General features: G+C 42.1%; 8 protein-coding genes across 8 annotated transcripts; 4 read left to right on the forward strand and 4 right to left on the reverse strand.

Annotated features, from left to right (window-relative positions):
- The first annotated feature begins 1,888 nt into the window (after positions 1-1,888).
- Positions 1,889-8,712, forward strand: LOC117578417 (transcription factor Ken). The gene is made up of 3 exons (XM_034263879.1): positions 1,889-2,679; positions 6,183-6,352; positions 6,438-8,712. The coding sequence occupies exons 1-3, from the start codon at positions 2,671-2,673 to the stop codon at positions 7,990-7,992; spliced, it is 1,734 nt and encodes a 577-aa protein (XP_034119770.1). The 5' UTR covers positions 1,889-2,670; the 3' UTR covers positions 7,993-8,712.
- Positions 8,713-9,195: 483 nt separating this feature from the next.
- On the forward strand, positions 9,196-11,576 carry LOC117578422 (23 kDa integral membrane protein). Its single transcript, XM_034263883.1, has 5 exons — positions 9,196-9,795; positions 10,536-10,724; positions 10,787-10,972; positions 11,032-11,232; positions 11,287-11,576. The coding sequence occupies exons 1-5, from the start codon at positions 9,664-9,666 to the stop codon at positions 11,506-11,508; spliced, it is 930 nt and encodes a 309-aa protein (XP_034119774.1). The 5' UTR covers positions 9,196-9,663; the 3' UTR covers positions 11,509-11,576.
- Positions 11,577-11,698: 122 nt separating this feature from the next.
- On the reverse strand, positions 11,699-13,214 carry LOC117578420. Its single transcript, XM_034263881.1, has 3 exons — positions 12,929-13,214; positions 12,534-12,876; positions 11,699-12,473 (listed from the first exon to the last, which is right to left on the reverse strand). Exons 1-3 carry the CDS (start codon positions 13,147-13,149, stop codon positions 11,793-11,795), a joined length of 1,245 nt encoding a protein of 414 aa, XP_034119772.1. The 5' UTR covers positions 13,150-13,214; the 3' UTR covers positions 11,699-11,792.
- A 681-nt stretch (positions 13,215-13,895) lies between these two features.
- Positions 13,896-15,694, reverse strand: LOC117578424 (retinal homeobox protein Rx1). The gene is made up of 3 exons (XM_034263885.1): positions 15,256-15,694; positions 14,940-15,130; positions 13,896-14,190 (listed from the first exon to the last, which is right to left on the reverse strand). The coding sequence occupies exons 1-3, from the start codon at positions 15,527-15,529 to the stop codon at positions 14,005-14,007; spliced, it is 651 nt and encodes a 216-aa protein (XP_034119776.1). The 5' UTR covers positions 15,530-15,694; the 3' UTR covers positions 13,896-14,004.
- Positions 15,695-17,963: 2,269 nt separating this feature from the next.
- On the forward strand, positions 17,964-20,056 carry LOC117578423. Its single transcript, XM_034263884.1, has 4 exons — positions 17,964-18,161; positions 19,171-19,361; positions 19,422-19,699; positions 19,754-20,056. The coding sequence occupies exons 1-4, from the start codon at positions 18,113-18,115 to the stop codon at positions 20,019-20,021; spliced, it is 786 nt and encodes a 261-aa protein (XP_034119775.1). The 5' UTR covers positions 17,964-18,112; the 3' UTR covers positions 20,022-20,056.
- A 579-nt stretch (positions 20,057-20,635) lies between these two features.
- LOC117578421 (mRNA-decapping enzyme 1B) lies at positions 20,636-21,772 on the reverse strand. The gene has a single exon (XM_034263882.1). The coding sequence runs from the start codon at positions 21,702-21,704 to the stop codon at positions 20,661-20,663; it is 1,044 nt and encodes a 347-aa protein (XP_034119773.1). The 5' UTR covers positions 21,705-21,772; the 3' UTR covers positions 20,636-20,660.
- A 390-nt stretch (positions 21,773-22,162) lies between these two features.
- On the forward strand, positions 22,163-24,966 carry LOC117578416 (DNA ligase 1). Its single transcript, XM_034263878.1, has 7 exons — positions 22,163-22,301; positions 22,372-22,428; positions 22,502-22,792; positions 22,848-23,480; positions 23,536-24,161; positions 24,219-24,464; positions 24,521-24,966. Exons 1-7 carry the CDS (start codon positions 22,282-22,284, stop codon positions 24,886-24,888), a joined length of 2,241 nt encoding a protein of 746 aa, XP_034119769.1. The 5' UTR covers positions 22,163-22,281; the 3' UTR covers positions 24,889-24,966.
- On the reverse strand, positions 24,867-26,583 carry LOC117578419 (regulator of nonsense transcripts 3B). Its single transcript, XM_034263880.1, has 2 exons — positions 25,261-26,583; positions 24,867-25,201 (listed from the first exon to the last, which is right to left on the reverse strand). The coding sequence occupies exons 1-2, from the start codon at positions 26,530-26,532 to the stop codon at positions 24,947-24,949; spliced, it is 1,527 nt and encodes a 508-aa protein (XP_034119771.1). The 5' UTR covers positions 26,533-26,583; the 3' UTR covers positions 24,867-24,946.
- Positions 26,584-27,117: the final 534 nt, after the last annotated feature.

Genomic DNA, 27,117 nt, shown 5'->3' on the forward strand with positions numbered 1-27,117 from the left:
AATAACGATGTCTGTCCATGATCGGAAATCATATTCCTCGATTTTGATATTTGGTTTAATAATACTTGCATGCTAAGAATTTTAATGCTGAAACTATGGTTTTATATGATTTATGAATCAATTGTCTGCAAGATTGGCTAGTTTTCAAGACTGCCCTTTATTTGATTGTTCTCAAAATGGGGTTCTAACTAAAAAGAACTGCAAGAAAAAAAGCATTAATCGTAGTGCGAGTGAAACGTAACGAAAAGCTGCACGCCAAATGATCATTTTTAGATCCAGTGAACATCCATGTACATTCATTGCATGCAAATTGTCCTTAATGGTATGCAAAAGAAAGGTTTCTATCAAGGAAACGGAAACCCATTACGAGATGGAGATTTCTTGAGAGACCTTGACCCTCGCTGCGCCTCGATTATTTTATTAAATGTGTTGTTTATTATCCTCAAATGGCCGATGCGAGATGCGCACGCCACCTACGAGTTCACATCTACTCTCTCTACCCTTTCCCATTAAGGAGAACAATTGTTAGTGTCCTTGAAACTTAGGGTAAAGAATTTATGCAGTGCCACCTAAAGGATGCGTCTGTTCTGTCGATGGCAGCTGAATGTAAATTAGTTTCTGCAGGTAAAGCTGTAGCCATTCGATTAGACTGATCTTTGATAGGGTAACTGGGGTAATATTTGTACTATTTCGATCTTAAAATGCCAAAGTGCCTAAATCTACTATTGGCTAGTTTAAATTATGTATTGACGGCTCTGCTTGTTTATTGAACTATCGCGCCTACCTGCAATCACCATCTATTCTGTATTTGCATACTCTTTCATGAACTCATTTGGGTATGTATGCATGTACATATGTGTGTATATGCCATCCATTTTCATCTAAATAGATTTGGTTCAAGGACATGTCTAATTGTGCCCTAAACTGTGAAAGGGTAGAAAATGCAAATGTGGGCGTACCATTCTCACAAAGAAAACAAATAGGGAAATTATCCAAAACTTATTGGTGATCAAGGCCATATGAAAGACCGCTCACTAGGAACTAATCATTTTCATGGACATTGCAATATAAAATGGGACCTTAAGCTAGAGAATATAAATATCCATACACATATAAAGGATTCTGGTTGAAATAAAAAAAATGTATATAAAATTAGATTCGAAAATGGATATAACACTTGCTGATCATAGCATCAAATCCTAGCTGATATATAATACTTTTAAAATTAATGAATTAATTCATAATTGAATAATTGGTTTTTCCATACTTCATGTGCCATATTTAAGTTTATAGCTAATCTAATCTGTTTCCGCAACTATTCGCAACCAGTTCGGAATCAAAATCTAGAAGTAAAAAGCCAAGTGCTGCGGGCTCGACCGAGTCGGGAGTCGGAATTCAATCAATTTAATAATCTTGTTCTTTCAATTTCGATATTCACATATTACATGCATGTTTTTCCTCTTTCTCTATCGATATTCACATATTACATATATGTTCTATAGGAACAATCTTCTTTGAGTATGTCTTAATGCTACAAATTCATTTTACTTATACAAATTACTTGTTGCTCCCGGCCTTGCTAAGTTTGTTGCTAAGCCCTTTGCGCATATTTGGCGTAAGCAACATTTTTAGTTAGCGATGCCATATTCTAGTTTATTAATCTACTAATCCATTCGATGATCGATAATTTCAAAATGTAACGGAAAATTAAAGCAATTTATCAGCGGCTTGTAACCCAGGCCACAAAATTGTGAAACGAACAAAATATAGGACCCTGATGTGAGAACTCGATAATTTTGTGCGAAGTTATCGATCTCTTGCCCCATTGTGAACTGGAATTTCTTGTCATATTGTGAACGGGCAAGTTTGTAATATTGTGAATGTTTGTAATAGGCAGTGTTAACTCGCCCGCCGAGGCAACAATTCAAAAAGCGCGCGCGCCTAGGAAACAAATTCGAAAGAGAGGGAGAGAGAGAGAGATCTCTTACACTCGCTTCGCTTCGCTCGCCCGCCAGAAAAAGTTTTACCAATCAAGTTTTTTATTTCGCAATAAAACAAGCACGGAAAAAAGAAACAAAACTTCAACCTAGTTAAAGTTAATGTCGCTGTCGTGGTGACCGTTTCGTGAGTGTGCTGTGCATGTGCTTGTGTTGAGTTGATCGCTGCGTCGCAGAAGAAGAAGATGTGCAAGCAGGAAAAACAAAAGAGAAATTGAATACAATTAAAGTCCGCGTTGAGTGGCCAATATAGTGACCGAATAAAGCTTTATGTGTTTTTAAAAATATGAATAATAGTACCACCAAAAGTCGTGTTCCCCCGCCCTCGAAGATCACCAACTGCATACACATACACACGAAAGCTGGGTGTTGGTGTTGAAATCGAAATTGAAAGTTGTTGTGGGTGAGAAGATCAGCCAACGGAATAGAACGCGTCGCGTGTGTGTATCCCTCACACACATTCATACTCAACACTCACACTCTTGCATTCTTTGCACATCGGAGCTGCTGTGGCCAAAAGAGATTGTGAAAGGGGAAAGCTCGACTTGGACGCACACATGTGCAAAGGCCCACGACGCACATACACACGAACTCCTTGTACTGATCGAGGAGCAGCATATCCATTGAATCGTAGTTTAGTGCAAAGGATTAAACAATATTCGACCAATTGCTAATGAAAGAGGTAAGCTTTTCTGTACATTTTTTACTCGTACTAACATGGTGAGGGTTTGGTTCCATGAGCTAGAAACTTTTCCATGGCTGGCATTGCAACATCTTTAACGAAACGAAAAACCCAAACTTGTGCGATCGTACGCGTGTCTATATGCACCTAAACATACGAAAAACACACAGCTACCAAGGTCAAACACTAACTTAATAGTCGCAGAGAAAAACATTCCAAAGCCAGACCAGACCAAGCTTAAAGCCAAAGTTGGGCCTGAACGAAGTTCCGATATAGCGAACGTTCGTGGCGATCCAATCTTCGTCATCGTGATCATCATTAACAGGGCAGCAACAACAGCTAAAGCAAAAGCAAAAGCAACGGCCACAAAGCGCAGCCAACCAAAAGACAAGAAAGGCTTAGTGACCTTCATGGCGTGCTTTTGTCTGCGTAATATTTCTGTCTCTGTGTGTTTGTATGTTTTGTATGCATGACATGAAATTTGAAGACACTCGCACACACATTCATAGCCATGTACAGATATAATCTGTATATAATAGTAGTTGTTGACGACTAACTGAACTGCTTTCCAATAAGAGTGAAGGTGAAAAAGCACACCACACCAAAAGCAAATGCGCACACACACACACACACACATAGCCAGCACGCAAGCCCACAATTACAGGCCGATCGCGCAGATGTTACAAAATATGCTGTAGGTACATGCACACTTTCATACTTACAAGTATGTACATATATACACACGTCTGTCTGTTGGTTTGTGGCTGCACTCATGTACATACATTATTAGTATGTATGTATAAAGAGGGGAGGGATATGTATATTAATATGTGACGAAAGCTTTGAACATTCTACTATCGAAAACTATCTTGCTGAAAGGGGAAATGGAGAAATTCAACAAACATGCTACATGTATGTATTTATCTTTTTCTTGTAGAGCCTGCTCAATATGCCCAAAAGTACTATCGTATCTTCCCACCATGTGTATCGTCCGCCTCATAAGTTATGTAATTCAAATTTGGGTCACTTTTACGAGTGTAGCATTTACAGCAAGTACAATGGCGTGGCGTCGACGACTCTTTGCCATTTTCTGCGGCGGCCAGAGAGCTTTCGTGAAAGGGGAAAGAGTACAGCTCTGAGTCGAGAGTGCGAGTGCGAGTGTGTTGGTGTAGAAACAAGTTTAGCCCTCTCTCCACACCGATCCGCTCCCTTTTTATAAGCGCTCATACAACTTTCAAAATATTTCGAATGCGCTTTCTCTTTTGTGGCCCCCGTTCTCTTCGACTTCGATCTGAACCAGACATGACATGTGCTTTATACACTCACAATCTGCATACTCTCTGTATACGCATATATACTCTCACTCACATAGAAGAAAGAGTAATTGAAAAACATTACATTACATTGAAACGATGACGACTACAAAAATCGGAAAGTATAGAGCACAAAATTTATGTATGAATGTATGTATGTACGATCTCTATATGCATGTAATTTTGTATGCGGTGTGTGAATGTGTTCGTTTTGTTTAGCTCTTGCTTACCAATTCACACAGACACACATACAGCAGAGCACAGAGAAAAAGAAAAGCTCTTTGTGAAAAGTGATTTTTATGCGCGTTGTTTTTTGAGTTAGCGTGTTTTGTTTTGTCTCACTTTTGCGCTCGATCATCTCTGCTTTGTCCCTTTCATTCTCATTTCGAGTTGTATGAATGTATGTTGTACACCCCTCACCAACCAGTCTGCGTCCAAAAAGGAGAAAAATGTCGAAATACCACAACTCGCTTTGGATATTTTATGATCGCATTTAATGAAAGTGTGAAAGAAAGAGGAAAAAATTATGGCATAAATGGTGTTCAATGTGTAAAGAACTCCAGTGAGTGGCCGCAGACTTTCGTAGCCCAGTGTATGCATTTATGAAAGCCAGTTATTGTGCGCGTGTGGTTGTATGTACATTTCCGATTGCGAAATCTGAAAGCATTTTTAGAAAGGGAATGAATGGAATGGCCATGGCGACTGCTGGGAGGAAAGGAATGGAATCCAGTATTCAGTTTTTCCATTAGCACCGTTTCGGACTTGCCCAACGTTAGAACAAGCTTGAAATCCCCATCCTCTTGCGACCCCTCAATCTCTTCCACAAACGTTCGTGCTCTTTCAGCTTTCGCTTCCCATGAGAAATAACACAGCTACGATGTGGAGTGGAGCGTCCGCGAGGGGAAGCCATTCTCCCCATTCTCTTGGTGCTGCGCCAAGCCAGTTTTATTCAAGTTTTATTGAAAGTGAACGTTTCGTCTCCCAGCGAAGCAGAGGCAAAAGCAGCGACGCAGCAGAGCGTAACAAAAAGCAAGACTATCTTTTCGAAGTTTTCAGATCTGCTGCTGTTGCTGCTGCTGCTGAACTTTAGCTCTGTTGAGTGTGTGCGTGTGTGTGGGGGCCATGCAGATACACACAGACAAGAGAGCTTACAAGCCATGGTCTTGCACAACACAGTAACGGCCCCATAAAGTGAGCGAGTGTGCATGGCTGTTGCACAGATACAGTCTCACAGGCCAGCGAATTTCAGTGTAACAATTTCATCGTATTCATTCGCCGTTGCCTTCGCGCCAAACTCGAATCCAACACCAACGCAACGCAACAGCAAGCTGCCAGCAGCAACAACAACTTCGAAAGGGGAAAGCTTTTTTGCGCAGTCGCGCAGTCAGAGAGAGAGAGATAGAGAGAGAAAGAGAGAGGTAGTGGCAGAAGCAGCATAGCGAGCGTTTCTTGAGCAACTGCGATTGTTGTTGGGGGCTGCTCTATGAAGTGGAGCTTTCATCTTTTCCAGCAACAATGCTTTGCCTGTATGTCTGAAGGTAATGGCTGTTCGCATGTGTGTGTGTGTTTGTGTGGGTTGTGCAGCAATATAAAAACAAAGAGTAGAGAAAAACCAAAAAACCTGATTAGTAAACATTTACTAAATGCTTTGTAATTTCCATTTCTTAATGCCATTCAATGTGTTTGTATTTGTATGTATGATAATTTCTCCGTTACGCTGAAAGCTCAGTTTCGAATGCTTCAAGATCCTTTTTCTAACTCACAGATACGCGAGCGATGTGTATATGTACTATGTATGTAGGTGTGCCAGACTGCTGTGTGTGAGAGCCGTCTGCATGACACAATCGTGAAATATAGTCATAGGGAGAGGGGAAGAGAAGCACTTTCGGTGAAAGGCGGCTTAATGCTCAGAGATTGTGTAATACCCGCCAGGGACAGAGAGACAGCGACAGCGAGACAGCGCCAGATGCAGACATTTTCCATTCCAAAACTTTCTATTTTGCTGTCTTCACAGTTTACTGCATGCCCTGCACTGGAAGGTTAACATATAGTGGAGTACAGATAGATACAAATATGTGGAATTGTCTCTGTGATTCGATTTGAAACTTGCATTCTTTGAAACATAATATTTGTAGTGCTAATGCGCAGAATCCGAGATCCCCCACTCATGTCTGCACTTCCCTTTTGCAGTTTCAGAGAATGTTGATGTTGCAATACAGCAAGCATGGCGAGTGCATACTCAAGGAAATCGGAGCAGCGTTCCGGGGAGAGCACCCGGCGGACCTCACAATCGTCTGCGAGAACAAAGTGAAGCTGCATGCCCACAAACTGGTGCTGGCCGCCGCCAGTCCCCTCATAAGGTAAGCCTTTCCTTTCCGATTTGGGTTTCGTTTTGGGTCGCTTTGGATGGTCAACAGATGGTAATTGGTTTGGTTTTTTTTATAGAAACCTGTTGGAGGACACTCACCTGAGCGACTGCTCGACCACCGTCTACTTTCCGGACGTCAATGCCACCTACTTTAAATTCCTGCTGGACTTTCTGTACTCCGGACAGACGTGCATCACCTCGCGCGACGTGAACTACCTGCACGATCTGCTGCTGCTGCTGCAGATCAAGTCCGACAGCTGGAAGACCACGGACTCTGCCTATCTGAACAGCAAGTGTGGGAGCATACGCGAGAGATCGCGGAAGCAGTACTCATCCTCGCAGAACCTCGACCAGACACTCAAGTATGAGGTCGACAGTGTGGACGAGTCTAGGAATGCGGCCGACTTTTCCGCCTGCTCGGCTGAGCACTGTGAGAGTGCTCCCGAATGCGGGAGCGGGGAGGTGGCCAAGGAGGAGGACGACGACTGCATGCACAAGGACAACAAAAGCGACAAAGACACGGATGAAATCGTAAATCTCTCCAACGCGCCACCGAGTGGCGTCAGCAGCCACAGCAATCACAGCAACACCAACAGCAACAGCAGTAACAACAACAACAATAATAACAACAACAATTCTGCTATAAATCCAGTAAACCTTTCACTTGACCTCCGGACGAAAAGCGAGAACTCGGCCCGCAGTGACGCCAGCAGAACCATCGGCTCCGGATCGGATCACAGCGGCGGCATCGACCTGGCAGTCAACGCGAGCGAAAGCACAAAGCGAAAGGGATTGTTCTTCGAATCCCACAAGGATGTGCTGAAGCCGTTGTCCGATGGGTCTGACATTAACAGCTCGCCGGAGAACTACGTGGTTACGCCCCATCGAAAAAGACGACCTGGCTTTCACAACACTCAGAGCGACAATCAGCCATTCACCTCGTATCAACATAACCTGCTGGAGGAACTGCGGCTGGTCAAGTCGACGACATCGCCCATATCTGGATTTGGCTCGGAAAAGAATATGCTCGCCCATCTGGAGGATGGGGCACTCAACGGGGACACCATGACGCCGGACCGAAAGCTACTCGAATCGCAGAGGAATCGTGCACAGAGCCCGGACATGCCCATGCATTTGGGGCCCCAGTTCGTGTACCAGTGGCAGTCGAATCAGAATGCTGCGATTTCCGCAATGCCCAATCTGCAGTCGCGACTCTCTAGTCTGTCCCACATGAATCTGGGGCTGGACCCGGAGGGTCGCAGCAGCTCCGCCTCCGGTTCGAACATAGCCAGCAGCAACCCACACTCGTCGTCGGTGCGGGAGTACCGCTGCGAGTACTGCGGCAAACAGTTTGGCATGTCCTGGAACCTCAAGACCCATCTGCGCGTCCACACGGGCGAGAAGCCCTTTGCCTGCCGCCTCTGCGTGGCCATGTTCAAGCAGAAAGCCCACCTACTCAAGCACCTGTGTTCGGTGCATCGGAACATCATAACCACCACCAATGGCACGGATACGGAGAATCGCTACAGCTGTTGCTTCTGCTCGATGTGCTTTGAGTCGGTTCAGGAGCTGGTACGGCATCTCTCCGGCCACCACAACAACCTGCTGCTGACCAAGAATCTTCGCGAATAACCTAACCGATCTTTGAGTTGGCCGCCAAGCCAATCCAATCCAATACTTGCAAAGAGACCTGAATTTTATATATATGTATATTGTATACAAACAAACAAACATACGGTAAACAGTAACAGTAACAAGTAACAGATTTAATTACTTATTTGTATAAATACCATATGTAAAATGTACATTTAAATCGTAAGCTTACACAACAACAACATTCACGTGACTGCTTGACTGGATTCACGATCTTCACTATACCGTAAGCATTAACGGTACGGTAAAAACACACAGCCAGAGATGTGGGCTGGGGCGGATCCAAGCCCCGATGAGGGAAAGAGAGAGAGAGCGGCCAAACAATTTGTTGTCTCTTTTAAAATTGTTTTTGACTTGCAAACAGAACCCCCTTGTCCGCTATCCACTTTTTGTAAAACGGCTGGTCCATCCATAAATGGAACACTTAATTTCTAAGCATATTTGTATACAAATGGTATTGTAATTTCTATTTTATTTTCTACCCCCGTCGTCTTACATGAAACTCCTCCATTTACACCTTCCACCCTACCTACACATACAATATTTGAATAATTTTTATACACTCTTTCATGTTAAGATTTTACATATTCCCTCCTAAAATCGCCAATAAAGTGTGTAAATAGTACAGTAAAAATTCGCAAGATCGTAATAAAATCAGAAAAGCATTTCAGTTTTGTCTATATTTTACAAGCAAATTTAAGAAATATATATTATGTTGAACCTATTACTGCTTTGTTTCTGCGTTAATTGGAATTGTCTAAAACTTGACACTGCAATTATTTTTGAAGTTTCAAAAATTTCTGATAGAACGTAGTGTGGCGCCGAAAATAAACTTGTGTAATCGAACACTTCAAATTATTTTACATGTTATCGAAATATGTTAAAACCATGTAGATAACTGTGCGCAATGTTCAAATGATTGGAAATAATTGTCTAAATTGCTTCATTTGCCATAAATATATATCCTAATATATGTCCACAGTATAAATATTCATATTTCCCTCAAACGAAGCTAGATCAGTACGAAATTCACCATAAATTTAAGTAAAATAGTATAAATGTAGTTTACACGAACATGTGACTTGTGACTGGCTTAAAAGTACTCGTGATAAAGTTTCGCGCTAGCCAACGGTTATTCGACGGTTATAGATAATATTACCACTGTTGGCGCAGAAGTATAACAAAACAAGGAACGAAATGGTCAGACCGTCAAATGCGTATTTTCGACTGCGACCGATCTGAGTGGTTCGGAGTTAACGCAAACTGTTATTTTTAGTTAAAAATTGCATCTGTGAAGTTGAACCTTTACCTGGACCTGGCCTGGCAAAATGTGGATGTCCCGACAACCGCGACCAACAGCAACAACGTTCAGTGATGATAAGTGATGTGATGTGATGTGATGAACACTGCATCAGATTCAAGCGAAGGCTAACTTACAACGACAGCATAACTTCAGTCCAAACAAAATATAGGCCCACAACATCGACACACACACACGCACACAACCGTACAACCGTAGAACCATACATCCGTGCAAGCGAAAAGTGAAGCTGCAACACGCCAACACACACACACATAGTCAGAAAACACACGTACACACACGCGAATGCTAAGAGACGACTTAATATAATTTATAATAAACTTCAGTGAATGCAAGCAGCGAGATATTCAACGGAGAGCACTCGAAGATTCGAAGACTCGCGAAGGACAACAACAATGGCGTTGCCAAAGAAAATTAAATGTTTTAAATATTTGGTTTACAGTTATGTATTTCTCCTAGCGGTAAGTTTGGCCCATATTCTCCTCGCTCCAAATGGGAGAGCGAGAGAGAGCATACATAATTAGAGCTTTGTAGAGTTACATAAGGAAAATGCAATGCTATGGCATGTGTGTGCGTCCGATAACGGTGTACATACGCACATACATATATGTATGTTTGTAATTGCATGGAAAATTAAATCAATTTTGGGGAGCATTGGCACATCATTTTGGTTCTATCATTGTTCAACTTCATTTCATGTTGCTTAAACTATGCAAATCTGTGCATCAAATGATGTAAATATGTATGTACAACGTGTACACGTCGCAGACAACCCTGACTGCACAATGTATGTAAAAACTTCTTGTGTTTGCTAATGCGTCCTCCAATCTGTGCAGCGTTCTCTACATACATAAATACATGCATACATATGTACATACTTACACGCATGGCATGGTGTAGTGCGAATCAAGGGGGGATATGTACACATTTTTATCCTTGAATACATGCTCGTATATAGTATATTGAGTCCCGAGTCGTAGTGACCTTGAGCTAGTTAAAAGCTGCGCCTACATATGCTTATATGTATGTATGTATGTACATGAGCAGCTTATGCACATAGCACTTCGCATGACGTCAAAAGGAATTAGGAGCCCCCCAAAAGCAGAGCATCCCAAATCTGCAAGGACATTGTGATTAACGGCCACTTACATCTGCTCAAATGACTCCTTCAAATGTAAACCTTGATCCTTTTGTGTTGCAGCTAACTGGAGCCGCGCAGATATTTTTGGGCACATCCCTGCTGTGGGGGCACTCGGTGTATTATGGAATTGTGCAGAACAAGCTGTGGGCACCAGCCGCGATCCTCCTATGCTTGGGACCTGTGACCTTCATCCTCTGCTGGATGGGATGCCAGGCTACGAACCAAAGGAAGCGCTGCCTACTCGGAATGGTAATTGCTATCAAAATATTGTAGTTAATTATGGATTATGTTTGAACTTCGTTTATTCACAGTTTTCCGCTCTTCTGGTGGCTTGCATTTGTATTCAATTCATTATCTGCGGCTGGTCCTTGGCTATGCGGGAGAACCTTCCCACTTCGGTGGAGATTTTCATTGACGATTCGTTTGTGGAGTTCCTGGACAAATTCTCGCGTACCAAAGTTGACAACTTGCATTTGTGGAACAGGATGCAGTCGCAGGTGAGTCTATAGATAATTTATATTATCATTTAATTCCATTACGCTACTGATTTCTACAGCTACAATGCTGCGGCGTTGATGGTCCTCTTGATTATCGTCGACTCTCGCTGCCCTGGTCCTGTTGCTCACGTCCGGAGCATGCCTACGAATCCGCTTGCGATACCCACTACAAGCGCGGATGTTTGGCCGTTGTATCGGAGCAAATCAAGAATCGCTTGCTCATAACCGCATTTGGGGCTGCCATTATAGCTATATTTCAGGTGAGACGCACATCTCTCTTCTCTTCAGCATTCAATTACACTTTTTGCTTACAGAGCTTAGGGATCTTCTGCGCAGTTCACTTGACCATTCTGTTTGGAAAGAACGACAATACGCACCCCATAAACATGAACCGAAAAAAGAAGCAACAACAATTCTTACCCCTAACCATACAGGACAAGCGGCATGACCTACCATCGCCCATTAACCTATCTCCATCTGCACCAGGGCAGAGAGTTTTAAAAACTAATCTGCCTTCGGCAATGCAACACAAATGACAGACGATTAGCTTCTAAGAATGAACATTTATGAAAAACTCCAAAAGAAAAATTACAAAAAAAGAAAAAAAAACACACTAAAAAAAATGTTGTAAACTGAGATGGAATGAATATATAACTGTGACCCTCAATGTTACGTTATGGTAATTTTAAAAAAATTTAACGTTCGAGAAAAGAAACAACATTTGAATTTGGATTGATTCTCCAGTAGTTTAATTAAAGCTTAAAAACAATTGGATTTGCTTTGTTTTTACCTCAGGCATGGGCTACGACGTGGCTTCGACTCAGTTGGCGGATCTGGTGACGCTCGGCGGCACGTAGAACGTGTCCGCTGCCTTTGGCGTCTTTTTCTTGCCAAACCAACGCTGTGGATACTTCACCTTTTTCTTGTATATCTGAATGTCGATGTCATCCTTGTTCTCAAAGAACCAAAGGTTCTGACGCTTCGCTTCCAGTTCGCGCAGCGTCTTCTCAATGCTTTGCTTGCGTTCCACCAGGCTCTGCTCATCGATAAACTGCTTCACAGCGTTCTCAAACTGCTTGGTCCACGCTTGATAGGACTGCCCATATTCCGCCAAGAGTTTCGGCTCGAACTTTTGCGCACTGCTTCTGACACTGCTCTCCAATTTGTCGTGAATGGCGCTGTTCTGCGTGCACTTATCGAGCGTTTGCTGCAACGACTGCGTAAACTCGTCCGACACCTCCAGCTTCAGGCTATCAGCCAAACTTTGGCATGCGGTGAGAGTCTCCTTGTGGTAAGCTTCGCGGTTTTGGGCCAGGAGACTCACAGCTTCAGGTAATCTCCCGCTCAATACAAAGCCGATAAGGGCAATGTTTTGTTTCAGCTCTTTCAGAGTGCCTTCGCCAGAGCCCATTTCAATCATAGCGCGGCCAAGAGCTGCTTCTTCCGTCTCCTTGCTGGTCTCTTCAACAACGTTGCGAACAAACTTAACACGAACTTTCTCCTGGAAATGTATTTAAGGTCAGTTCGTTGAAAGCATTCAGAGTAAAATATTTCAGTTTACCACTTCGGGGGCAGGTGATGCTGCTGGTTTACTGTCCGACGATTCCACAGGTTTGAAGTCTTTCACGAACTTGAAGAACGATTGGAGGGCCAACGCCTCGACCAGCTCGTTGTTGCATAAGCCTCTGTCCACAAGAAGAGCCGCAATCTGTGCTGCTTCCAGGGTGTTCCCGCTGTGCAACAATACGTCCATTAAGAAACAGCCGGAGAACTGGTCAATAAACAGCCCATATTGACTGGGACTGCGCAGAACCGTGATTGCCTCCTGGGGATTTGTGGAGTCGAGTAACTGTTTCACCAGCAGACCCGGCAAAAGCGGCACAAAGCTGCATTCTTTTTGCTTTCTGTAAGTGTTCGTATATTGGTTTGGGTACTGACTAAAGAATTGAAACTTACCTAAGCTTAAGCAGCCTGTCCACCAGGTCTAGTTGCCGATTATCCGCATTTACAAACAGATCCAAATCTATATTTGTTGCAGCGACAGCATGCTGACTGCCCTGAGGTAAAAGGTGTGGGAACTTGGCTGGTCCCTCATTCGCCAGCGCGTTGAATTCTGTTGAGAAGTATGACATCCATCTCCGAGTGGCAAATGTGCAAGAAATTCTCGATCTCAACATGGCCAATTAATATTAATTTTAATTCATAAAATGAAAAATAGTAATCGCCTATTACAAAACAATACAGTCAAGATAACGAAGTGAGTGCTTCAAAAATATTAGTGTGCCTGCGGTCTGCATCAAGGGTACTCTCGAAACACTTGCAGGATACACAACGAATAGGAACATGGAACAGGAACACGAAAAATTCTAATTATTTATTGAATCCGTGCGAATAATTTACATGGTAGCATAACTTTAACTGTAATTTTTCCATTATTAAATTGAGCACCAAAATTGCATTTATGATTAACTTTTACGACATACCGCACGCACAGCTAAAAAAAGCAACCGGGGTTTTATTGGCGGCGAATTAAAATGTATATGTGCAACGGCAGGAAACAAAAAATGTGGGCCTCTCATCCATTAAATTCATTGATCTTTCTTTAAACGTTGTGAGAACGAGTTTTACTTAAGCTGTGAACGCTATACATGCTATCAAAATGCGCGTATTTTATAAAGCAGCTGCTAATAGGTTGGTCACACCATCACAGTAGTCTATGTATATGTTAGCCTATTATTTATACCGATTTATACTCTTCGTTATATAAATCACTCAGTCGAATGTGGAGGATAGAGAAACAGAGAGACAGTGAGAGTCAACAGGAGTCAACGACGGCTTTTAAGCCCTGGGACATTATTAGAGTCTGGAAAACTGCTAAAAATACATTGATGTGAATCAAAAGATTTTCAAAGTAGTAGTACATAGATTTATCTTTATTTAACGTAATTTCGCACAATGCTTAGTAAAAACAATATCAAAATAATGTGAGTCGTGAAAATGTATCTTATTATTTACATAGATATTGGTGGCTCCTATATTTGATCATATAGGCATTTCATTTGACGCGAATTCGGAGGTCCTTTTACTGTTGGACTCAGATATTTAGAGCCGGACACAGAATTCTTACGGCTATCCATTTTAACAGACTTATCCTTCATAATGTAAATAGCATGTCGTTCTTGCTTTCGAAATTTTGCTCTTCTATTTTGGAACCACACCTGAAAGAAAGTACATTTTCGTATAACATGACAGTGTTGATTTGCTAATGTTTCAATATTCGATGAGTGCCTTTCATTATTTGAACCCTAGATCGAACCAACTATTCACAATTCGTGGTCACCAGATATTTATGGGTTGGACTTGTACGATAAATAAGCAATAGGATTCTGGATTCGAAAATGATCAACCTGGCAACGTTCGTCTCTTCGACTGTTTCTAGAAACCTCAAAATGGCCAGCCTGATACAAATCCAAACTGGGTTATAAGAAACTATAAGAAACTATAAAAGTTTGATTCACAGAAATTTTGTTTGTACACCATTCAGACTATAGCTAGAATTTCATACCTGCTACTTGGACCTGTTTATCTGATAAGAAATCAAAGTTCGGAAATTAGATTCTCGCACACATTAATCAGTTAAATCTCAGCTTATTGACTGATCTCGAAAATATTATTGTAGAGTTTTGCTTTAGCTATAATCAAAACTGAGAAAAAAGTGAAGAAACGAGAAATGGAAGCCGGAGCCCGATATCTAACTTGTCCAAGCAGAAGCTCGCTGCAATGCTAACAATTGTTCGATCGTCTCTCTCTATTATATTGAGTCACTATAGGCGGATGGAAAGTTTACCATACAACCTAATGAGTCAACTTTAAAGTTCGAATAACTTTTTAAAAAGCTACCTACGAAGCGATTGCTCTTCAGACAGGGCACCGAAAGCTTCATGTGACTCTATGATTATTCTCTTACCTGTACTCTGGCTTCAGTCAAGTGTAATTTGGTTGCGATCTCTTCTCTTGTGTAAATATCTGGATAGTGGGTCTCTAGGAATATTTTTTCCAATTCATTCAGTTGGTTGGAAGTGAATGTGGTTCGAATTCTTCTCTGTTTCGATTTATCAGTCAAGCTCAATCCATCGTCATACGCCTTTAAATGAAAATCTGAAGAAACAGAAAAAGTGTACGATAATGAGAGTGTTTGGGAATTTGTAGATTGCCGAATAGTAGAACATCCCAGAATTTGTATGCATTGTGCTATAGAATGTCTGACTTATTGGAATACTCACCAGAGTTATAGGACGCAATGTTATGTGCCGAGGGGTAGAATTCCGAAACAGTTGTTATTTTCGAAAATAGTAAGCTCGATTCTTGATTTAATGAACTCCTCATTGCAGTCTCGTTGGCACACAGCTTGTAGCTGGAGTCAATCATTAGATTATAATGATTCATGTGATTGGCCACGGAGAGGGCCCCATTTGTGTTGTTATTATAAAAGTCCGTGTTGGTGTTGTAGATGCAGTCCTTGTCGAAGTTCGCCTTGTTTAGAAATGAAAATTCCATTGCACTGAGAGCCCATATAGGATACACATTCGCCGCACTGAAGGTATTTTTAGTGTCCGTTAATGAGTCACATCCCAATAAAACACATAATTATGGAGTCGCGCGGAAACACAACACTTTTAACTGCCCTTGAATAAATAAGCTTCGATTACGATTCTACCAACTACAGCCTTTGGACAAAAAAGGATGCTGCACTTGTCTCCGATGAGAGAGATAGAAAATATTTCACTCCGCGTTTGGGGGCGTGAGCTAACGAGCTCGAAACAAACTAGGGGTGGAAAGTTTACGCTACACTTTTTGCCATACACTGAGACAAACACAAAGTGTTTAGCCATTTTCATATATGGGAAATTTTTTAATTTTGGTGTATTTTATATGAATTTGATTTTCTATCATATCGGTGCTTAGTTTTCTTCAGAAACAACCCACTTTTGAATTGTTTTCGTGATGAAATGGTGGAAAATTTCTCGAGCGGTTTCTGTTACCTATTGTTTAAGTGTAATTCAATTTACGGGCATTCAGAAGTCACATTCTGAAGAGTAAATTAGCCCACCTGATACCATTAGCTCTGAAATGCAGAACGTAAGTCTGACATTGAGAAACATTAAATCAATGAAAATTAATTACTCATCTGCGTTAAGTAAATTTTAAACAGATTTAATATGGAAATATTTGATTTGGATTTTCCATCTCCGTAGGCAAAACAAAATGTAAGGGTATTCGACAGTGTCCTTCTGGCTTGAATACATCGTTTCGGATGGATGTATTATACAAACAGGAGCAAAGGACTATAATGCTTATAAGATTATGCTTTACGAGAGATGAAATTAGTTCGCAACTTTTGATGGCTTATAGATAACCAGGAAAACCACATTGGACCGAATTTCATATTCGATGGGTAAATATTCGGGGGTGTTCCGGCAAACACGCGACAAGTGACAAGTGACGCCTAGCAAGTCAATCCAATCGGACTAACGATTCGAAAAACGGTGCAACCCTTAAACCAGACACCAGCACATCACTTCTGCTCACTAATTGTATGGGCGGTCAAATCCTGGCGGGACGTTCCCTGGCTCTAACCTGGCTTTATCCCTGGGAATCCGTCTACTTTTTTTTGCAAAGTATTATATCATTCCTGAAGGGGGGCAACCGACACTCTCCATCCATCAATAGACCGCCCATGCAATTACTTAGTTAGCCGGCGTGAGGGGTGCATCTGTTTCAAGGTTTCGGGAGTTTTCCTTTATTGTGGAAGACAGCTACAGGGAGCTGGTTCGGAACACCATCTGCAATATAAACCTTAGAGAATGTAGACGACACTACGAAGAAGGAAAGGAATGCTTAAAAGTGGTGGCAAGAACTCCACTGCCAACACCCCAATAAACGTTGAAAGATATTCCTAAAATTGCTATGCATATGATCCTCAGAGAGTGTAACTTTTATTGTTGGGAACTTCTTCAAGACTGTGCCATGGTTCTATTTGGTTCAGTGACTCATCTTTGTTGTATATCCATTTTTAAGTGTGACATTATAGTAAGTGTGGCAACATTCTCAACATTCCTCCTCGAAAAACAATCAATTTAGAGCGATAAATGGAGTAATATACAGTTGGATCTGCTGTACATACATAAGTACGTTGGTAGAAGTATGTACATATGTATGTATATGTACATATGCAACTACATATGATTAAATACCGAAAGGGTTATGTTCGTGGTGTATTGTATTCAGTGAGATACATAGAGGTACAGTGAAGGCTTTTTCTTTTGTTGGGCAGCGAAACGGAACGAGCTCCTCAGTTTTTGTATGGCAACAACAAAATCAGAGTAGTCTTAAAGTAAACTCACTTTGAGCATACCCTTCCTCAACAACTACCCAAAGAGCACAAAAGTCCTAAGCACGAGCCTGTACTTAAATCTAAACTTATATTTCCCAATTAAAACACTGATCAGAACATACCAAAAAAACGGTCAGACACACTTCCTTTCTGCCCTAAAGGCCTCACCAGGTGGGGGGCGTAGGTACAACAACCAACTTGCGCTCAAAGAGTCAGCGCCAGCCGTTAGTAGCTAGGAGCAACGGAGAGTAACGAAGCGGAAAACCTTTCCAACCCTCATGTGCATAGGGCAGGCAGCAGGCAGCTGCACAACGATCGCTCTCTCTCTCTCTCTCTCTCTCATGCATGCATGGCATACGCACATGTCCATATAATTCTACCATGCACAAGTGGCACGGGCTGTATGCGAGATCAGCGAGGCAGAGAGAAATACCGGCATTATCTTTTCTATATAGCCACGCTGGGTTGGGTGGGTTGTTGTGGTGATGGTGGTGGTGTGCCTGCCGTGTTTCTTCTTGGCTCTCTCTCTACATGTCGTGTGGTTCGGTTCGGTGTTCTCTCTCTCTCTCTCTTGACGGTGGCCAAAAACATTCAGTTCAGTTGTGATATACCCGACACTTGTGTTTGACCATGCAGAGCTGGCGGTTAAGCTAAATACTTGTACATTTGTGAAAGTCTGCTCGGTGGTATACTATACTATTCATACTAGTATATGTAGGAGGAGGAAGTGTTGTAAATAAACTATTATGGATCCTCTGCTTATTGTCATTCTTACGATAGGATTATTCCAAAGAGGTACGGAGTTATTGCAAGTGCGAAATGTGAACAGTATTTAACATTGGAGAACTATTTTTAAACTAAGAAATGAAATCATTTCATCGTGCAAATAAAGATATATACAACAAATATATATAAACCGAATGTACATTGTACAAACCTTGAGAAAAATAATGACAAATCGGATATCTATAAATAAATACATGTGTCCAACAACACATATAGTTTGTACCTATATAAAACACATAGTTTTTGATTGACCACCGCAGTAATTGTTCAATTCCTAAAAAGATATCTTTGAATAAAGCGGAAAACTGCACAGAAGTCATATTTGAACTCATAACCATTAAACGGAAAACTGTGCTTCGAGTTTATTTGTTCGAGTGTATTTGTGAACAACACTAGTGATCCGAAACGGATATTTACAATAAGGAAGGTGGAATTTTCGTATCTGGTTGTAACTCCAATTTAAGGACATATATAGATCGGATCTTTTCGCGCCAAAAGTCTATTAAGATAAAGAAAAGATAGATCTACGTAGTAACTAAATCTACTTTTACTTGGAAGATCTATTAACTCGTACATAAAAATGTATACATATGTGTATGACAAACTACCAAAAGTGAAATATTTTTATTTATTTGTTTCGGTTTGTTTGTTATTTGGTTCTATTTTTAAGCTAAACGAGCATCTGTTTTCTCGATATTTAGCTTTTCGTAAATAAAAGCTTTTTCGCGAAATCTTTAGACGTGTTTCTATATTGTGAATTTTCATGATATATGTATACAATATTCTTCACTCAAATAGTCTTCCAGTTTATTAAATGTGCATGTGTTCTTACCCATATATGTATACATATATCTGGATTTGGCATATCTTACAAGTATGTTCTTGATTACCCAAGCCTGCAAATACTTTGCAGATGGGGTCTATGCCTCAGCTGTGAAAGAGAAGCTTAAAAATATCTACGATTTTTCTTTATTTTTTTGTTTACCTTTAATTGAATTGTTGTTCTTGTTGTTTATAGGTGGGCTTTGCTTGCCAGCAAAAGATGATTCCCAAACAAAGTTGATCGTCCTTCAGAATGAAGACATGGAACCCACTGTATTGGACTGCGCCTATGATATCAAAGATACACAATCGTTTCTCACCGTGAAGTGGTTCAGAGATGATAAGACTATATATCAATGGATTCGCGGAGCTCATCCAGCACCCATTGTAACTATAATTATGAACTACAAAGACCTTTTATACTAATTCATATTGTTTTATTTGCAGCCTGAATTTAAAAATGATATTGACAGCTCCTATGAAAGCTCAACGGATCCCAATAAACAGTACAGCTCGTTGGCTTTAATAAATCCCACAATACACACAACAGGGGACTACAAGTGTGTGGTTCAGACGGGTTCGGAGACGATTACCAAACACCAAAAGGTTCAGGTTATCGATGTGAGGAACTACACTCTATATCTGAATCAGAATAAAATTCAAAACGAAACTCAGCTGGAATGCGTGGTATCCAATGTGTTTCCAAAGCCCACCCTAACCATCATGTAAGGAATCGAATACTCAGTGAAATGAATGATCTTAACATTCCCCATTTGCAGATCGGAAGACGATGACGTTGTTAAGAAGGAGCCCCGAGCGCCTGAGGAAAACGAAGACGGATACTTCAATGCGACCACGGTTGTTGCAGTTTACGATAGTGATGATGATGTGGACTCTTATCAGTGTGTAGTCTCTTTCGAGGGCTACTCCAAAAACTTGACCGCATTCGCAACATCCGGAGGATCTGCTGGAGGCCATATCGATTTTAGAATGTGGCTGTTTTGTGTTATGTACTTTTTCCTTTCGAAGTTGAAAGTTTTAATTTAAATAAAAAAAGTTTTTGATATTTGTTGTTACTAAAACTATGTTTATTGAATTCTATTTGCCATTCAACTCAACTATCATTTGTGTGCCTTCTGGGCTTTCCAATTGATTTTGTAAATAAAGATATATTAACCAGAAATATTATTGTGGTGTTTGTGTGGCTCCCTAACATAAATCAACACCGAAATTCCGCACAGGAATTTAGAGCTTCGTTTCATTCTGCAATGTATTACCAATTTATTTACTGCTATGATCACATTGATATTTTATTTATAATTGTTTTAAAGCAGTACATACCTTACAAACATATTAATTTAGTCGGCTATAGGGCGTGATCCTCTCTAGATCTACTAGACCAAATTGAAGCATTCATTTAAGCAAATTTAGTATAGAACAAACTTATGCGTCTTTACTATTCGAAAACTTTTCTAGGAGCCTAAACCATTTATCCTCCTACTATATCTTGGAATTGATATGTAGACTCGAGTTGCAAACTAAATTGGAAGAGACTTTGAAGTAGTTTCAGGTGAAAGCAGTGAATACAATTATAAAGATGAATTCAATGGATGTTCAATCAGTGATCCGACCCTAGTGCAAAACAAAAACACAATCGAAAATAAATCATATACATAAATTCATTTTTTAATAAGAATCTTCATCGAATTTCAAATATGCTCTGTGCAACTTATTGACAAACTCCTTATCGTTTTGGATAAGATAAGTGAAGGCCTGCACAAATCGAGATGAACTCAATGGCTGTACGGGCGGCTGCCTCGAGAATTCCGGATTCCCATTGGGTGCATCGAACATGGAAGGTGGCATAAGGGCTGGCTTTACTTCCGACTGGTCACCCACCAGCAAACGCCGAAGACAGTTGCCAGCGTCTTCGTTTGCCATCAATGGAGATCCGATTTTCAATTCACTGAGCAGTGGCAAGGGCTGAGCATTCAACGATGGCTTCTGAAACGGCGAGAGCCGGCTTTCGACAGGAGCCTCTCTATTCGACGACGGAATTAACCCTTCGCTAGGCGTAGCTGCACGCTGCTGCTTCTCCAATTGATCCACTGAGAGCGGCTGTACGCGATTGAACAGCGACTCCGCTGTAGCCTGCTTTGCCGACTCGAAGAACTTGAGTACATTCCCAGGGGTCACATTTTCCTGTTGCACTGGCTTGGAGTGGCTGTTGCACTGTGCGTTGTACTCCTTCTGGGCTTTGCTCAGCATATTAAATATGCTTGCATTGTCGTGTTTGGGGATCACAAACGTAGGGGCCGGATTAGTATTCGGCACCTGGCCATTGGATTCCTTGTTCTGCAGCAAGCTGTTCACTACACTGTTCATGCGGTCACACTCGTCGCTGTTGTAGAACCAAAATCCGCGGATGCGTGAGCGCTCGTTGCGGTAGAGGAGGAAGGGGGGCTGCGACTGTAGTTCCAGGCTCCCAGTGATTGGCTCCACAAATGAAGTTGTATTTAGACGATTGTTGATGAAAATGCTGTGAAATGGCTTGGCGTTGCGGTGATATATGAAAAAAGCGCCCTCGACGTCAGTTTTCTCCCATTCATTTTGTTCCGAGTTGAAGGTGTAGAATGCGACGTGCGACGACGAGTCGACGATTTCCTTGGCGTAGGGGTCTATCTTCTTAATAGCCGACAGGTTCATTCGAGTAATGCTTTCGTCCGCCATATTCTTGCTGTGGTAATTATCAATTTTAACTTTTTTTAGTTACAACAAGCCCTTACGTATATATATTTTCTTTCAAAATATCGATAGGAATAATCGATATTATAGTTGCACGAATATTTAGTCCGATATTAATGTAAAATCAAGACTATTTTATTTTTTTTATTTTTTAGAATTCTCATAGATGTATTTGTTTTTAGGATGTTAAATTCAAACTTTCCTATTCAAATTATTTAATATCGTTCCGTAAAATGCATACTAGGGCTGCGAAACCTGCAAGGCATCGACATTGGGGAATATAAAACGCTTAACCCATTGTCACTAGTGGTTATTTCAATTGAAGAACGAACATTATAAGACCAACCATTCAGGTGAATAAATAGGGGGAATATCTTTTTGCAAGTAAAGAGGAAGTATTTACAAGAAGACTTGAAAGAATTTACAAATTTTCACTGTTTAAATAAATGGTGGCTCAAGGGATAAGTTACTGCACACAATTTATCGATAAATCCGGGAAAAGCGGGAAAAGACAACAAAGAATATCTGCACAAAATTGCATTTGTTTAAACATTAGATCAATATGCAACAGTCGTCCATAACGTAAATACAGTTCACTTGTATTAATTCGAACTATATATGGCTAATACTTGTTTTGTTTTTCCCCAAACAGTTCCTTTTTTAAGCAAAAATCCGATGTGCCGGGCAGCCCAGCCAAAACAGTTGCTAAGTAAGACCAAAACAATGCATTTTATTTAACAAGATGCAACTAATTCAATCGTTTCTCACAATTGTTTGAGTAGAATTAAGAAGGAGAGTGATTTGCCTGAAAAAAAACCAAAAATCAAGTGCGAAGATGAGACAGCTGAAGTCAAGACGGAACCACAGCGTGTTGATCCAAATCCAACCAAAAGTGAACCTATGGAAACGGATATTAAGGAGGAGCCGGCAGCGGACAGCAAAGTTGAGCGGAAAGTGACAACAATCGGATTGAACACCACATCTAAAGATAGCAAAGACGATGTGGAAAACTACGACCCTTCGAACGAATCCTATCATCCACTGAAAAACGCATACTGGGCTGCCAAAGCGGTGTAAGTAAGTCGAATTCTGAGTCGGAGCTATTATTTAATAGGATAACCCTTGCAGGACACCGTATTTGGCGTTAGCTAGGACGTTTCAAGTCATAGAGGAGACCAAAGGCCGCCTCAAGATGATTGATACGTTGAGCAACTTTTTCTGCTCGGTTATGCTGGTTAGCCCAAGTGACCTGGTGCCCAGTGTGTATCTTAGTATTAATCAGCTGGCCCCCGCCTACGAGGGGCTGGAACTTGGTGTGGCGGAGACCACGCTAATGAAGGCAATCTGCAAAGCCACGGGACGCAACTTGGCACACATCAAATCTCAAACCCACTTAACCGGCGACCTGGGCATTGTCGCCGAGCAATCGCGTGTCTCTCAACGCATGATGTTTCAGCCGGCACCACTGAACATCAGAGGTGTGTTCAACAAGCTGAGGGAAATAGCCAAGATATCTGGACAGACCAAGATGACGCTAGTCTATGATGTCTTTGTGGCCTGTCGGTCCTCCGAAGCACGCTTCTTCATACGCTCCCTGATCGGCAAGTTGCGCATTGGCATCGCAGAGCAAAGTCTGCTCACCGCTCTTGCCACTGCTTTGGTTAAGAAAAATCACATTAACGACTGCAAGCCCAGCAAAATAGTCGACGTTTACAAAGATGAAATAGCCGAGACCACCTTGTTGCTGAAGACCGCTTATAGGTATAAATGATAACTCGTTTCACAATCTGCACATATTAACTTGCATATTTTCCAGCCAATGTCCCAACTACGATATTATCATTCCTGCTATATTGAAGTATGACATCAAGGAGCTCCAAGAACGCTGTCCCATGCACCCAGGCATGCCGCTGAGGCCCATGCTCGCCCAACCAACAAAAGGAGTCCACGAGGTGTTTGAGCGTTTCGGTAGCATGCACATAACGTGTGAGTGGAAGTATGACGGGGAACGAGCGCAGATTCATTGCAACGAGCAGGGAGAGATAAGCATATTCTCGCGCAACTCGGAGAACAATACGGCAAAGTATCCGGACTTGATTGCCAGGAGCAAGGGTTTCCTCAAAGGGCCAGTGCAGTCTTATATCATTGATAGCGAGATCGTTGCCTGGGATGTGGAGCGAAAGCAGATTTTGCCCTTCCAAGTACTGAGTACGCGCAAGAGAAAAAACGTGGATATAGAAGAGATCAAGGTTCAAGTCTGCGTTTACATATTCGATCTTCTGTATATTAATGGCAAGACGCTGGTCACAAGTCCATTGGCCGAGCGGCGCAAGCTGCTGTTGGAGCACTTCCAGGAGGTTGAAGGTGAATGGAAATTCGCCACAGCTTTGGACACCAACGACATGGATGAAGTGCAACAATTTTTAGAGGAATCAGTCAAAGGTCAGTCGAGCAGCAGTGTAGCCAGTTTCACTAATTAAATCGTTTATGTTCTTGCAGGCAATTGTGAGGGTCTCATGGTCAAGACTCTAGATGAGGAGGCAACGTATGAAATTGCCAAAAGATCGAGGAATTGGCTAAAGTTGAAAAAGGATTACTTGTCAAATGTGGGCGACTCGCTGGATCTTGTGGTAATTGGCGGCTACAAAGGAAAGGGGCGACGCACCGGCACGTATGGTGGATTTCTCCTTGCCTGTTATGACACCGAAAACGAGGAATACCAAAGCATCTGTAAAATTGGAACAGGTAAAGCCCTAATTTCACATTTATGGACCTCGCTCACTAAGTTCTCTTCTTTTCAGGATTCACTGATGAAGATTTGCGAATACACTCGGAATTCCTGGGCAAGCACGTTATACCCAGTGCCAAGTCGTACTTTAGATATGACTCAAGCTTGGAACCGGATCACTGGTTTGAGCCGGCTCAGGTGTGGGAAGTAAAGTGCGCCGATCTCTCCCTTAGCCCCATCCATAGGGCAGCAATAGGCATCGTGGACACTGAGCGAGGCATTTCGCTGCGATTCCCCCGATTCATTCGAATTCGGGATGACAAGAGCTGCGAGAACGCAACAGATGCCCATCAAGTAGCCAACATGTACCAGTCGCAGGATCAAGTTAAGAATAATCAGAAAACGTGTACACAAATGGATATGGAGAGCGAGTTCTACTGACGTTATTGCGCCATCCCATGAGTGAATGTTCATTTATTTCAAAATATACATATTTTCCTTATTTCACGACGGCCAAGAGGTTTTGGTTTGCACTGCAACTATTCTCTGAAGACTTGGATACACCCTCGCTGGGCTTTGACTTATTGCGTCGACCTGGCCTCTTGTTTCTCCTTGCCGATGACTTCTCCTCGACTATAGAAACCTCTCCATCCGAAAGTGGCTCATCGCGCTGTTTTGCGGCGTCTTTGTTGCCGTCTCCCGATCCCTTACGGGTGCGAACCTTCGGCTGATATATCGCAATGGAAGGACGATCCTGCAAGCAAATACAATGATAATTTCTCTTTTATTCTTAAATACATGCTGAGGTATTACCTTATTTCGAATGCGACGCTCCTCGGATGATCTAAAGCTGGACTTTCGGGTATCATCGAAACTTTTTGACCTGGATGGAGCTGCTTGCTTAACCGTGGTAGCTGCCGAATTGTCGTTCTCCGATTGATCGCTGACAACTTGTGCACTTTTCTTGGCGGTAGCTGGAGGGTTGCTTTCTTCCTTCTTTTCCGGTGCCTGCGTTGGATCATCTACAATCGATTTCTTGGATCCCGTTGGCTCACATTTCTTTACATCAGATTTGTTTTCTTTTTTCAAAATGGCAATGTCCCTTTCTGTCTTGTTGAAATCTTTCAACTGTTTCGTTTTCTTGCCATTTTTATAGCTCGATGGCTTTTCCTTGTCGGTGTTTTCTTGGCGTTCAGGAATCTTTAAGTCTCTCTGGTCTCGGTCTCGGTCGAGCTTTCGCTGCTCATGCTCTTCGCGCCGACGCTGGTCACGCTCCATCCGCCGCTTTGACCGCGAGTTCTTGTTTCCCTCATTTGTCTGATTTTGTGATTGATTATCTTTACCGCCGGCCTTGGGCTTGGTGCCTGTATCTTTTTTAGCATCGGCGCTGGCCTCTTTCGGTTTACTGATTTCCATCTGTTCCATCAATCTGACTTGCTTTTGCTCCTCGCGTTGTTTCTTTTTCTCCTCATTCCGTTTTCGGGCTTCTTCCCGCCGCTTTTCCTTTTTGTTAGCTAGGTATTGAAGCAGCGGCGTGGACCTCACCCTGTCGTCAGATTTTCGGTCGAACGTCAGGTCGATCTTGACCTCACCCATGCGGGTTGCCTCCTCTCGTTCATCGGCCAGCTTTTGCAGAAAAGCCTGGTAGTGTGGCTCGGACTCTATTGTGTTCACCTTGTCATCAGTGCGCGACTTGTTCTTCAGGAAGCACTGGAATGGAGCATACTCCACCATGGCATGGTATTCCACGCCGTATTGATCCACGAACACGTATCCATCAAATCGATCTCGAAACTGCAGCAGTTCGGTGTTATCCTTTAGGGTCATGTCGATGTAGGCTCGGCATGTCGCGTCATGACCCAGGGACCAATCCGCTTGGCAAAAATAGTAGGAGTCGCTTTCCGGCAGCGGCCCTACTTGATCTAAGAATTCCTGTTCCGTCATTGTTGGCGGCAAATGTCGAATCACTATTTTGACGGTCGGATTGGCCTTCTCCTTTCTGTCTTTCCTCTTGTTTCCTCGCGACCTCTCTGGCTTACTTTCAGGATTACTGGTCTTCTGCTTTTCATCTTTTATTTCTGACATGTTTCTCTAAAAATCAAAACAATGATTGCTATGTTACTCGCACGTGTGAATGGCAAGTGACAGCACGAAAAGGAACCAGCAGAGATGCCACGACTCGTTCAGTACTACCTGTTGGATAATAGTTCATTAAAACCAAGCAATGCCACTCTTATGACGACTCGTTCCAGAACTAGTTCTCATGTTCATGCCTTTATAGGGATTTCTGAAGTGGTTCGCTCTTTGATTAACATTTTGTTTACAAACGATGGACCTGCACAACAATGCATAGTACTTAAATAAATTGTTTTTAAAATTAGCTTAGATTAGGACAACTGTAAATGTGCAAACGTCCTTAATGTGCTGTCTTTTTGCGTGTACAACCGAGCACGTGTTTTGCAAGCCAGGCGATTGCAGAGGACTCTGGAAACGAGTGGCCAGGGAGAACGACATTGTCATTGAACGATCGTATAATATCGCCGAGAATCCTTATCGCGGGATATTGCCATTGGGTAATCATTGTGCCGAAGATGCTGAAACGATAGTATACACTAACAACTACCTGGAGGTGATGTTCGCGCAACCCAAATACTGAGATATTATTATCCA

The sequence above is a fragment of the Drosophila guanche genome, unplaced genomic scaffold, assembly GCF_900245975.1.
Source record: "Drosophila guanche unplaced genomic scaffold, DGUA_6, whole genome shotgun sequence".
Taxonomy (NCBI): Eukaryota; Metazoa; Arthropoda; class Insecta; order Diptera; family Drosophilidae; genus Drosophila; species Drosophila guanche.